Genomic DNA, 13570 nt, shown 5'->3' on the forward strand with positions numbered 1-13570 from the left:
ACCTTCGATTCCCTTACACTAAAAATTATCTACTTATGGATAACTAATTACATACAAATAAGTGAACTCAACCTCCCTATATATAGTGATTATTTCTTGTTGAAGGAGTATTCATTTTCTTATACTAGTTATATTCCTCTTTGAATAAGTCAAATTCTAAATGAAAAATTACTTATTCCTTAAATATGAGTCCTGCTAAATAGAAAATATCCTAAGAAATTGTTACTGAAAAATAAGATATATTTCCTAACATTGTTGAACATTCAACGCACCATAAGGCAACTCATTTGATAATAGATATATGAAGGTCCCAACCATGAAATTAGATGTAACCATGGACCCGAAACATCATTAGCTAGCCAATACTACCACACTTTTGAAGTTTTAACTTAATAAGATTGCACAAACCAATTGACATTATCATTAGAACATTCCAGCAGTGCAACACTTTTGAAGTTTTTAACTTAATAAAATTGCATACACTAGTTGACATTATCATTAGAACATTACAGCAGTGTGTGGAAGGAAAATTAAATAACTTTTGAATCTAGATTAATGGTCTATTTGGGATTGCGTTTGGCAAGCTCAACAAGTGATTTTGAAAAGTTGAAAGTTAATTTTAGTGTTTGGTAAATTTTTTTAAAAGTCAATTTTGGAAAAATGATTTTACTCTCTAGCAAATTTTTTGAAGAGCAAGAACATAGTAGCTTTTTAAAATCTAATTTTGAGAATTACTTTTATATTTAATACAATTCTATATATATCCTCATATATATTATAAAAATTTAAAACTATCCTTATTAATTAAGAAATAAAATCATTAATTTTAAAGAGATCAATATTATTACCAATTATATCAAGATAACAAAATAAAAAGTAAAAATAATAATATAACATATTTATTTAATTATCAATTATTATAAATACACAATAAAAAATGAGTAATGATACAGCCACAAACTCTTGTACAAACTGACGTGGAATTAATTCATTGGCTGAATGAAAATATAAATTAATAAAAAAAATCATGTGGGCCAAGTGATATTTAATTCAAGCAATCTTATTATGCCACATCAGTTTGTACAAAATAAATTTGTACAAGAGTTTGTGGCTGTATCATTACTCATAAAAAATACTTTATATTTAGGTTTATAAATGTTTAAATAAATTTTATTCAATATTTTGTTTAATTCAATCATTTACATTCTTACAATAGTTTAACAATAAAATTTATCAAACACATACGTTAACAATAAGATTTATCAAATATATATGATTGTTTTTAACTCGCTGAACTTTTAAAAATAAATTTTATCAATATTTAACTAATTCTCTTCACAACTAATTATTTATATAATAAAACTAACATCAATTATTTTATATCATTATAAATCGTCCCCAATAGGAATTGCCGAGTGAAGGGCAGCATATTCACTCTGCATTAATAACCAAAACCATCAAAAGGCACACATTTAGAGTCAAAAGCAGCATAAGTATTTAAAGTCTTCCCCAAAAGAAATCTTTCACGTCCAATTTGATCGGTGAATAATCTTTTCTTTTGTAAATGGCAGCTCCCAAAAAAAAAAGAAAAAAAGAAGAGTTTTATTACAAAAAATAAACTACTAATTAAACCCAAAAGCCCGTCAAACAATGCTTTTAGTTTTTTATCTATCTAATCTCCTTGTGTTACTGCTTTTAATTTTTTGAAGAAACAAATTGGAATGTATATCATGCATATCTATTACTGGAGCTTCATTTTGAAATTAAGGCTCTTAGGTTGCCTCACGAGTTTTATTTTTTTAATCTGAATTCTGAATTTTTGTGCATATCGTAATTATTTATATAAAATGGTATGATTTTAATTTATTTTTTAATACAGAATAGGCTATAATGTAGCACCAAACACATCTAAATGCATCTATCTTTTTTTTTTTTAAGAAGTAAACTTACATCTATAACTCTATAAATAGTAATTCTTGTTCACCAAGAAAGAGGAAAGAGTATTACACAATTTGATCCATGGCCAAGATAAACCCCTTATATTTTCATTCAAATTCTATGTTTATTATGAAATTTTAAATTTGTAATAAAGTAAAAACTTTCAACAGGTTGATACCGTGTGATAGAGATAGGCTACCTCTCCAATGATATTGCCAATTGCAAACTGAAACTGAAAACTGACAAGCAAAGCAAAAAGCTCCTGTCCCCCGATAATTTTGAATTCACAAAAAATATTTTTTTAATAAAATTAAAATAATCAAATCACAATTCACGCAGAACACACGGCGTCCTTCTCTTTTTTTTTTTTTTCAGTTCACCCACAACACAAACACAAAATCAAAAGGGGCGCACGTTAACCCCTCTAACACCCACCGCTCATTTTATCCTCCGCCTCCATTCTTTCGAAATTTCCCCTCACCACCACACACGCACACCACTTGCATCACACTGCTGCATATTCAATCGATCAAAAGATCCCTCTTCCATCTGTCTCTCTCTCCCCCGAAAACGGCATAGTTTCATTATTTCAAAACACTAATTTTTACAAAACCCTAGCTTTCTGATCTATGGCTGACGAACCAGCTACAAACACGACGGCTGCTCAATCGCAGCCGTCTGCGGTGCCGTTGGGAGGCTCCGTGATACCTTTGGTCAACAAGCTACAGGACATATTCGCGCAGCTGGGGAGTCAGTCGACGATCGAGCTGCCGCAGGTGGCGGTGGTTGGTAGCCAGAGCAGTGGCAAATCGAGCGTGCTCGAGGCACTCGTAGGTCGCGATTTCTTGCCACGTGGTAACGATATTTGCACGCGCCGCCCTCTCGTGCTTCAGCTCTTGCAGACCAAAACTGATGAGGAGTACGGCGAGTTCTTGCACTTGCCTGGGAAAAGGTTTTATGATTTTTCCGAGATCAGGAGAGAGATTCAGGTGGTTTTTTTTTTTTAATTTTTTTAACTAAGTTCATTAAGTTAATGTAAATTGTTTAGAGAGTGTGAAGGAACTAGCGAAAATAGAAAATTTCTTCATTAAATAATTGATCTTTTTTGAAGTTGAACACATGAGGATAGAGAGTTTTAAGTTAATTTGTTGAGTGTAATGTTCCTTAGGTTTATTGGTGTGTTATTGAAATTATGATGTGCCTGTTCTTAGTGAGGTTGAAAATGTGAAATTTAGCTTTGGTAACTTCAGAGACAAGAAAGGGATAGTTACTGTCTCTACGGATATAAATGTTGGTTAGTCAATTAAAAAGCATAGGCTGAAAGTGTTTTCAGTTTCTAGTGGTAGGGTTGTTTTCTTTAGTTACTTGACAGACCTGATGTAACTAGGTTTGAAACCTGAATGAATTGATAAACATGCAGATATTTAATTAAGAAAATCCAATGAAAGAATTATTTGGTGACATGAAATGATTAGAGGTGAGTGTTACATATGTAGGGAAGTCAATAAAGTTAAAAAGTTTTTTTTTTTTCCAAGTGTAGTGTTGTAAAAGAAGTGAGGGCACAGTAGCTATTGTAAACCCCTTTTACGAAGTTTATCTGCTTCTGTCTCAGCAATGCTTTCAAGGACTTACTTTTGAAGAGTGACTCATTTCTGGCAATACCATGGGGGAAAGTTGGGTAGACGTTTGAGATAATGATGTTTTCTGGGTATTTGGACATAGCAGGAGTGAGTGGGACTGCCATTTTTCCTGTGGTCTTCTAGCGTTAAGTGGAGTTCTCCCTGATGGACTTGCCCATCCATCGAATTTTCTGTGGAATTGCAATGATTGGCAACGTTGGTGCTGCAAAATTTTATTAAAGTAGGAATAGAGTTTAACTATGATAGATTTCAAACTACACTTAAACAACAATGAAGTAGATAAGGTTTCCCATCTTAGCTCTTAGGAGATAAAGTGATCCTAACACCCCTGTTCAACAATATTGAGTGATGGTTTTGGAGAATTTGATGCCATTTTAGATAGTTGCATATATGTTGGCAGGAGGATGAATGTATGTACTCTTATTAAATTTACCATGAATTTATGTACTCTTATTGAATTCACCAATTAACTTACGTTTTCTCAAGTTTTACTGAGAAAATTTGTATAATTTTAATGATAGTCTATTTCCTATAAGTCATTCTTTGCCTATAATTTTTATTATTTTTTTCATAATTCAATTTCCTCCAGGCTCAAACTGACAAGGAAGCTGGAGGAAACAAAGGTGTGTCAGACAAGCAAATCCGTTTGAAGATTTTTTCACCTCACGTTCTTGATATCACACTTGTGGATCTGCCTGGTATAACAAAGGTCCCAGTTGGTGAGCAGCCAGCTGATATTGAAGCACGAATTAGAACGATGATTATGTCATATATCAAGCAACCAAGTTGTCTAATTCTTGCAGTTACACCGGCAAATTCAGATTTGGCAAACTCAGATGCCCTTCAAATTGCTGGAATTGCTGATCCGGATGGTAACATCTGCGTTCATTATCCATTCTGGGTTTGTTGCATGCTTTTTTCTTTTTACACTTACCCGCTACATTTCTGTTGGCAGGTTATAGAACCATAGGCATAATCACAAAGGTGAATTTAGAATGATTTATCTATATATTGTTTGACCGACATTTGCTGGATGTTCCTTTTTCTAATGAGGTTAGATATATTTTCTTTGTGACTTCAGTTGGATATTATGGACAGAGGTACTGATGCCCGTAATTTGTTACTCGGAAAAGTGATTCCGCTTCGGCTTGGTTATGTTGGTGTTGTGAATAGGAGTCAGGAGGTAACTTTCTATTTTTGTTGGAATACTGTGTTCAGTAGTTGTGTCTCCTATTGATTTGTTTGCTTTATAGGACTTGAGGTTGACAGTTTTTGGACTACACAAATTATCTTGAACTTCATATGTGCGGTTCATGTCTATTGACAACTCGTTTTTGGATGTCTTACTGAATACCCAGCAAAATGCTCATGTAGACTATGGTAGATGGCGTAAAATCAGCCCTAATCTATACTCTTTATTAAGAATCTAAGTAGTTATAACAGTTTTGTTGTGGCTGGTAGTTATCACATTCATTAATGCTACCACTAATCTTTGATTTTTACTGTTCTGTCATGGTATTGTCATCGTTGCATCATCAATCACAGTATTGTTGTTTTGCTGTTGATCTAAATGTTGTTCAATAATTTACTTAAAAGTGTTCCATCAATCTCTTTCATTGACGGACTAAGATTTTGATGTCCCGTTAATTGTCATTCTCATAACAGGATATTATGTTCAACCGGAGTATCAAGGATGCACTAGTGGCTGAGGAAAAGTTCTTCCGTAGTCGCCCTGTATGACTGACTGCCTACTTTGCATTGGTTTTAATTTGTTGTAAATTCATCAATTTTTCCACGTTTTCTTTGTTTATGCTATTGATCAGGTATATAATGGTCTAGCAGATCGTTGTGGTGTTCCTCAGTTGGCAAAGAAGTTGAACCAGGTAGAGCATGTTAAATATTCTCTAGTGCCAATATTGTATAAGAATATGATTAGATATATGAAAGTAGATGTTGAGTGATCGGCATCTGCTCTTACATTTATGCATTCTACACTTCCTTCCCTGCTCTTTGTCCTGTCTTACATTGTGTATTTGGGGACATTTCCTCTTCCGCTTCTTTATTTCATGATTTTAATATCCTCCTCATGGTATTGGGTTGCTTCTTTAAATCTGAACCTAAATTCAACTCAAAGCTGGCTTTCAAACTAGATTGAGTTGGTTGTGTAGGGTAATAGATCTAGGCCCTAACACAGGGCAACATTTTGATGAATCTCTAAATTCGCTATTGTATTTTACACTCTTTTTTTTTTGCAGATTCTTGTACAACATATCAAGGCTATACTTCCTGGGTTGAAGTCACGCATTAGCTCTGCATTAGTTTCTGTTGCAAAGGAGCATGCAAGCTACGGGGAAATCACAGAATCAAAGGCATGTATGATTGTTTATTGATAGTGTCATAACAACTTGGTTGCCATCATTGGTCTTTTGATTGGCATATTATTCTCAGTTCAACATAATGAGTTTCCTCCTAGGCAGAAAAGACTTCAATGCTGCACCCCCCATTCATCTTATTAGAATTCTAAATTTTTTGTTTTCGGTGCTTGAGTTTCATAATGCTTTCTTTTTCATTTCCATCTATTGTCTGCCTTTGTTTGCTAATACTTACTAATGTCTCTTACTTAATTTGAGCATGAATTGACTGCTCTTTCTCATGGATGATGTTTACTAATGTTATGACTTATTACTTGTCAACGTTTGTGTTGCATAGGCTGGTCAGGGAGCTCTACTCCTGAATATTCTTTCTAAATACTCCGAAGGTAAATATTTTAATGCATAATTGTTGTAATTTGTTCTGTAGACAAATTATCTTAACACAGATCCACAATTTGTATCTTTTATGTTTTGCTAAGTTGCTTTTATCCTTTATCTCAATTGTGATGTTGTAAATTTCTTGTGGGAACAGCATTTTCTTCAATGGTGGAGGGAAAGAATGAAGAAATGTCAACATCTGAGCTTTCTGGCGGGGCACGAATTCACTATATTTTTCAGTCAATCTTTGTGAAGAGCTTAGAGGTAGGTATTATGACATCATGAGAAGGGGTAACTGAATTATTGAATATTGAGTCTGACACTTCATTTTGGAGTTGTATGATACAGGTTTTCATCTTTATGCATTTTGTTTTGACATCTTTTGTTGAAGCTTGCTCATTTTTTTTTTTTGCATAATTGTTTGTTTTCAGTTCTCCATCTCGTTTATAGGATCCATCTTCCTTTGATAGGCTAATGCCTCTTTTGGTTGGTGATAGGATAAGAGAATACTGTAATAGTAACAATCATTGAATTCTTTTAGATATGGTCTTAAGTTCTCCTCGTCAAACCTACAGAGAATCCTATAGCTCACATTCTTCTTGCATGGGTCCAAATAAGTTGAATAGTCTCTTGAGTTGGCAGCATTTGACATTAAAAATACTTGACACCCAAGCCTTGGATGGATTATGTTGTATAATGAAGATGGTAAACTATAAGGCTTATGTAAGACTTGCAACAGAGGAATTCACCTAAGCAAGTGTTGAGGGTAGAAACATTGTCCTTGAGAGTTATGGATTCATCACAGTCGAGAGGAAAAAGGAAAGGAAGTAAGAGCAGAGGCTCGAAAAAAAAAATTAAAGGAGGCAGATGCTGAAAGAAACTTGAAGCTTGCCTCTTGTAGGAGTATTAATTTGTAAATAATTTTTTGATTTTCCTGACTTTGAAGAGGGAAAGACTAGATCAATCCAATGCAATTGACTAGTACACTACAACTACTCAATAATCTCTTAATTACTGGTTTATTTACTGATTAAATGATGCCACATTGTTGTCTCTTGCTTAAATGTTCTACTTGATTTAGCAAAGGCTCAGAGGAAATGTTTGTGCTTCACATGGACCTATGGTATCTAAAATGGAAAATCCTATACAGAAAGTTGCGGTCCCGTTTAAAAGAGCACTGAGACATGGTAGAGTAGTAATATTTTGCTGAATCTAGTCAGTGGAACATATTTGTTTGTCTGTGTTTGCTTGTCAATGCATAGGAGTAATTAATGATGAAGTCAATTACTTTGAAATTACTCTGTCAACTATTGGTGATACAATTTTTTACCTCCCATCTCATTTTAGAATTTAATCTCATTTCTTTATGGTCCTTGTTTGTTGGATGTCCACATGAACATGGGGCGAGGGACATGGGTATCTCTTTTGTTTTTTGTTTAGTGTGGTAGTGTAAACCTTTGTCGGGAAAGAGTTGAAGATTAAGTCTGGTAGTTTGTTTCCTCTTGTGTAGTAAGATTCGGTTGAATGAAAATTGCTGCACTAACTAACACTTTTGTTTATGAGGGATGTAGTGTTATTTCTTGTCTGAAAAGATTCAGTTGGATAGATCTAGCTAGTGCGAACGGCTTCTTTCTTTGCACATGTGATGTTAAACTTCTTTTAAAAGTGCTATTAACTCTGGTTCTAATGGGGTTTACTTACTCATACAGGAGGTTGATCCCTGTGAGGACTTGACTGACGATGACATTCGAACTGCTATTCAGAATGCAACTGGTCCCAAATCTGCACTATTTGTACCAGACGTGGGTTCATTGGTTTCTTTTCTAGAGTGTTGTTAAATTGCTCCTTGTTTCAACATTGGCTGGTCAATTTTGTTTCCCCTTTAGTGGAAAGCATATTGTTTATTTCTTATTCCCTTGTGAATAGGTGCCGTTCGAAGTTCTTATTCGAAGGCAAATTGCTCGCTTGTTGGATCCTAGTCTTCAGTGTGCGAGGTTCATATATGATGAGTTAATAAAGGTAGAGGATTGTTTACATGCTATATGTGCAAGCTCATGTCACCATCTTATGCTGTTGTCGAATTTCTAACGAGATTTTCTGCTGCAGATTAGCCATCACTGTCTTGTGAATGAACTGCAGCGCTTTCCTGTTCTTAGAAAGCGTATGGATGAGGTCATCGGGAACTTTCTGCGAGAAGGCCTTGAGCCCTCCGAGACAATGATTGGACATATCATTGAAATGGAGGTATGTGAGACCCTGATCCCCTGAGATCTAATTGCTACATGCTGCTATAAGTTTTAGATGTGAATGGTTTGTTGTTCCCTTCTGATCAAGGACTTTGTAATTCTTGGTTCCGATCAGTAAAATCTGGCAAATACCAGTAAACCAGTATCAGTAAACTGTTCCAACTGTAATTGGAAACGTTACTTGTTTCCATGTTTCTGCTTGTTGGAATTTATTGTAGTTTCATTCAGAGGTGAGTCTATGTGTTGTTTTTTAATTGGCCGGTCCTTGACTTCTCTGTTCATGTCACAGCAACAATGGAAATTCAATTCTTAATTTAAGCGCCGGTTGCAGACTTATGGCCTTCTCCTAATCTGCAATGTTTACTTCATATTTTATTGCTCACAAAGACAACCATCATATCTGGTGCTTGAAATGGCAGAATTTCTTTATAATCTGATGCCTTATCACATTATGATTATCACTTTTCTACGAATCTTACTGTTGTAACTAATGCGACCCTTGAAACAATGATTAGTGCTGCATTGTGTTTACACATCTTCTGCCTTTTTTTTTCTTTTTTAAGTTCTAATTGTTCGTTTAATATATGGACAATTTATCGACTTGTCATTGCTGATACACTTCTTGAAATTCATCTGTGCTTTTAAGATGCTCACGAGATTTTCCCTGTATAACAAATAAATTCGCAGATGGACTATATAAACACTTCCCATCCAAATTTTATTGGTGGAAGTAAAGCTGTGGAAATTGCACTGCAGCAGATCAAGTCTTCTAAGGTTCCTTTGCCCATAACCAGGCATAAGGTAAATATGTTCTGCTTTAACACTTATGTCAATTTTTATCATTGTATAGTATGCAAAGTCTTGTTTGCTCCCATAATTTATATTTCATCTTTTGCTCCTGTTGTTTCCTTTGGTTAATTAGGATGGTGTGGAACCCGATAAGGCACCAAGCTCCGAGAGAAGCTTAAAGTCTCGAGCTATTCTTGCAAGACAAGTCAATGGAATCATGGCTGATCAGGCATGAAAACTATTTATTTACTTTTTCTAGGCAAACAAGCATCCCTTTCTCTTTGCTTCAAAATATTTCGCTCTTTCTTGTTGCCTGCATTGCTCTTAAGCTAGGGGAGCAAGTGAGGGACGTGGCCCAGTTGGTTTGGCCTCTAGCGGTGGAAACAAGAGGTCAAGGTTTTTTGAATCCTCCTCACAGCAACTGTGGAGGGACATTAGTTTAATTTGGGGTGGGATGGGGTGGGGTGCATGGTAACTATACAAAAAGGAAGCATTCTAAAATCTCAATGATTAGTCACCCTTGATTTGTCTAATTATATGTGTTTGGTTGCTTGCAGGGAGTTCGTCCTACAGTGGAAGTTGAAAAAGTAGCTCCCGCTGGTAATGTTGTTACTTGAAAGAAGCCATTAAATGTTTTTCTCTCCATTATTTTAAAACTATCAAGCAGTTTATAAGATACGCAATAATATTATGATTAATCAGGAAACACAAGTGGTTCAAGTTGGGGGATTTCATCAATTTTTGGGGGGAGTGATAACCGTGTGCCTGCTGGCAAGGAGAGCGTAACAAACAAGCCATTCAGTGAGCCTGTCCAGAACGTGGAGCATGCTTTTGCTATGATCCATTTGAGAGAGGTATCTGCTTGAGGTTATCTGTTGAGGATCTCAGCAGGCTTAGCTGATGTGTTTCCATTTGATTTTTTCCTCGAAAAAAATTTGCACTAACATGCATATGGTGGATAAATTTTTAGCCTCCAACCATCTTGAGGCCCTCAGAAAGCCATTCAGAACAGGAGAATGTTGAAATTGCAGTGACAAAATTGCTGTTGAGATCATACTATGATATTGTTCGGAAGAATATTGAGGACTCAATACCTAAAGCAGTTATGCATTTCCTGGTAAATCCTGAACTTTATTATTTTTTGCTGATTTGCTCTACTAATTGACTGACACAAAATTTTTGGATTATGATGGTTCTTATTTAGTAGCGTTTGGTTTCTAGTGCTAGAACAAACTTCTTTTCTAGTGTACCAAGGTTTTGTATCTATATGACTGGATCTCCGTATGAGCAGTATATGTGGACTGCACACTAGTGAAACATGTTATCACAGTGCATGTTTTAAAGAAAACTTTATATCCAGTTTGAGAGAGTTCAACTGATTCTGTGTGGTCTCGTGATGTCCACTCATGCCTTCCAGCAGCTGTTGAAATTCAGGTGCTACATGTGAGAAGTAGGTGGTTCTTTTGGTAAGATGACTATAGCTTAATATCAAGCATGTGGGCCTCTGTAGCCTTTTCACCCACTTGTATTATCCTTTTGAATTCACACATTATGTAAAACAGATTGTTGCAAATTTTGCTGGGACATTGAGAGGATTTGTTAATAATCACCATATGTGCAAATCCCAAACGGTTGGATGGTGTGGTAAAGGACCCTTGGATTCAGCCAAGGGGTCAGGGGTTAAAATCCCCTTGGATCCACCTAAGGTTAATATTCCATGAGCTCCTGGCTACAAAGTTTGCACTACGTGGCAGTAGTCCCTACCCTAGCTTGGTGGCAGTAGTCCATACTCTAGTTTAGAATTCGGTGAGAATAGATAGGTCGAGGGATTTCTGGTATCAAAATTAAATATAAATTAAAAATAATCAATCACCACATAAATATTAAAACATCATTTCTTTGTGGAGAAAAGGCAAATGAAAATCAAAATTGTTATTAACCACTTTGCATTCTTGTTATTTAATACCTTTAAATTAATAATTTTATGGTCTGATGGCTCAGTGCTCTCGCTTAGCTACCTAAGCAAGCATTCAATCTCAGGTCTCTGGTACAATCAATGGAATTTTGTTGCTAAATAAGCCGTCGCCTTCCTTTATGCTCTGTAATTGTTTTCTGTATTATGAATCTATCTTTATGATGTATCTCTTTTCAACAGTATTTAGTTGTTTTTTAAGTAGTTTGTGTTATTGCCTTGTGGATCTGACCTGCCCAATTTCAAGGCATTATCTAAATAATGACATCTATTTCTTCATCATTGGTTTATGTGTCCAGGTGAATCATACCAAACGTGAGCTGCATAATGTCTTCATTAAAAAGCTTTACAGGTGATTTTGATTTTTATTAAATCTTCTCCTTCCCTCACAGCACAAACCCCAATGAACAATCCTGTTCTATCTTCAACTTGGAAATAACTAAGTTGTCAGTGAACTTCCCATTTGTTGACCATCGATTACATTGTTTCTTATGATCCATAACAGAGAAAACCTGTTTGAAGAGATGCTTCAGGAGCCTGAGGAGGTAGCAATGAAGAGAAAGCGTACACGAGACACACTCCGAGTTCTTCAGCAAGCTTTTCGGGTGGGTTTTCCCTGCTCCTTAATCTGTATTGTTGACAAAAATCGAGAGCATTGCCCTATTATTATTTTACAACTTTAGCCTAGCTTTTTTTATTTTTATATTTATTTATTTTTTCTTATCAAGCTTTGGTTGTTTGTCGACATTTATGCATCTATGTTTCCATTTTGGCTTTACATATGACGAGTGTTAAGATTGTTTTTTGGATCATGGACACAAGCCTATTAGTAAACTTAAGATCACAAACTTCCAGGTTATATAAGTTGATGCATGTTCATGGGTTTGACGTATCAAAGAAGCTCTATGGAGCTATTCTTTTTCTATAAAATTACAAAACTGAATGTATCGGGTGCTGTCATATTTATGATTTTTTAATTTTATTTATTTATTTATTTTTTGGTAGACATTGGATGAATTGCCATTAGAAGCTGATTCAGTTGAGAGGGGATACAATATGAGCGCTGATCCCACAGGACTGCCAAAGATCCATGGACTGCCGACGTCGTCTATGTATACTACCAGCAGTGGTTCAAATGATTCCTATACAGCTTCTCCAAAAAACCCAAAATCCAGGAAGTCGTCTCACTCAGGGGAGCTACAATCACATCTCTTTTCTAACGCCGATTCTAACGGAAGTGGTCGTATGTACATGCCGGGTCTCTATCCGACAGTTGATCACTAAACCACTTGAATGTTAGTATGAGTTAAACTCATTCTGACATTGCCTTCCCTTCGATTGTTCTATTAAGTTCATCACAATTCCACCATCCGAAGCTGGCTCAAAAGGAGTTGTGTTATTTTTCTAATCTAGATATGTACAAGTCAGATATCGTGCATTGTTTTCCCTTCCATATATTCTTTTCTTGTTTCTCTTATATAATATAGGGTTATAATTGCATTGTTTGCAAGGTTCCAGAAAGAATAACAAGGAGCAAAGCATCCCTACTTCTGTCAGAGGTAGCAGTAGTAGTACTTAATATATATATATATTTTTTATCTGTTGAGGGGCGCTCGTGATAGTTGTTGCATTCAATTTTTGTGGGCTGAGATCATTCGTTCCATCATTTGTTCCCAGCTTGATCATCAGCCTTATCCAATATTTACTTTAAACTGATAAACTCTGCTTGATGAATGCAGTTTTTGGCTCGAGGTTTGAGTTTCCTTTTTATTTGGTTCCTTTTACATTCCGATAAGAGTATCTTCAGTTGGCACGGTGATTTGGCTGGATTTCAAAGCACCACGATTCGTGGATGCAGAGTTTATGCATTTTATTGTTGCTGTAAAGTGTTAATCGGCAAATCATATTAAGGTTATATGGCAGTTGGCCAATTTCTGAGCACTACACTTCCTTCCCATTAGTTGGGCAAAATCAGGCCATTTTTTGTGAATTCAGTGCCATGCTGGCGAGTCGGGTGGCAAAGTTTGCCACCTTTAATCCTCTTATTTGACATGAGTGTGCTGGGTGGCAAAGTTTGCCATCAGTTTTTTGGTCTTAACCACGAGAAATCTTGGGAAGGGCCCCAACTGTGGGAGGCATCTCTGAGCTCGTACCACAATTCATATTAGAAGTCCCCGCTCGAATCGGGAGGTACATGTTCTCTCAACAAAGGCGACTTCCCTGCGACTCGAACTG

The 13570-nt window shown here is 35.7% G+C and overlaps 1 protein-coding gene across 1 annotated transcript; it reads left to right on the plus strand.

Moving 5' to 3' along the window:
* Positions 1–2177: 2177 nt before the first annotated feature.
* LOC102631290 (dynamin-related protein 3A-like) lies at positions 2178–12941 on the plus strand. Its single transcript, XM_006487635.4, has 20 exons — positions 2178–2927; positions 4168–4450; positions 4534–4562; positions 4660–4761; positions 5244–5312; positions 5402–5461; positions 5834–5947; positions 6288–6336; positions 6483–6592; positions 8038–8130; positions 8255–8347; positions 8435–8572; positions 9262–9375; positions 9497–9592; positions 9921–9963; positions 10066–10217; positions 10334–10480; positions 11635–11687; positions 11841–11940; positions 12341–12941. The coding sequence occupies exons 1-20, from the start codon at positions 2568–2570 to the stop codon at positions 12617–12619; spliced, it is 2484 nt and encodes an 827-aa protein (XP_006487698.2). The 5' UTR covers positions 2178–2567; the 3' UTR covers positions 12620–12941.
* Positions 12942–13570: the final 629 nt, after the last annotated feature.

The sequence above is a fragment of the Citrus sinensis genome, chromosome 8 (assembly GCF_022201045.2).
Source record: "Citrus sinensis cultivar Valencia sweet orange chromosome 8, DVS_A1.0, whole genome shotgun sequence".
Classification (NCBI taxonomy): domain Eukaryota; kingdom Viridiplantae; phylum Streptophyta; class Magnoliopsida; order Sapindales; family Rutaceae; genus Citrus; species Citrus sinensis.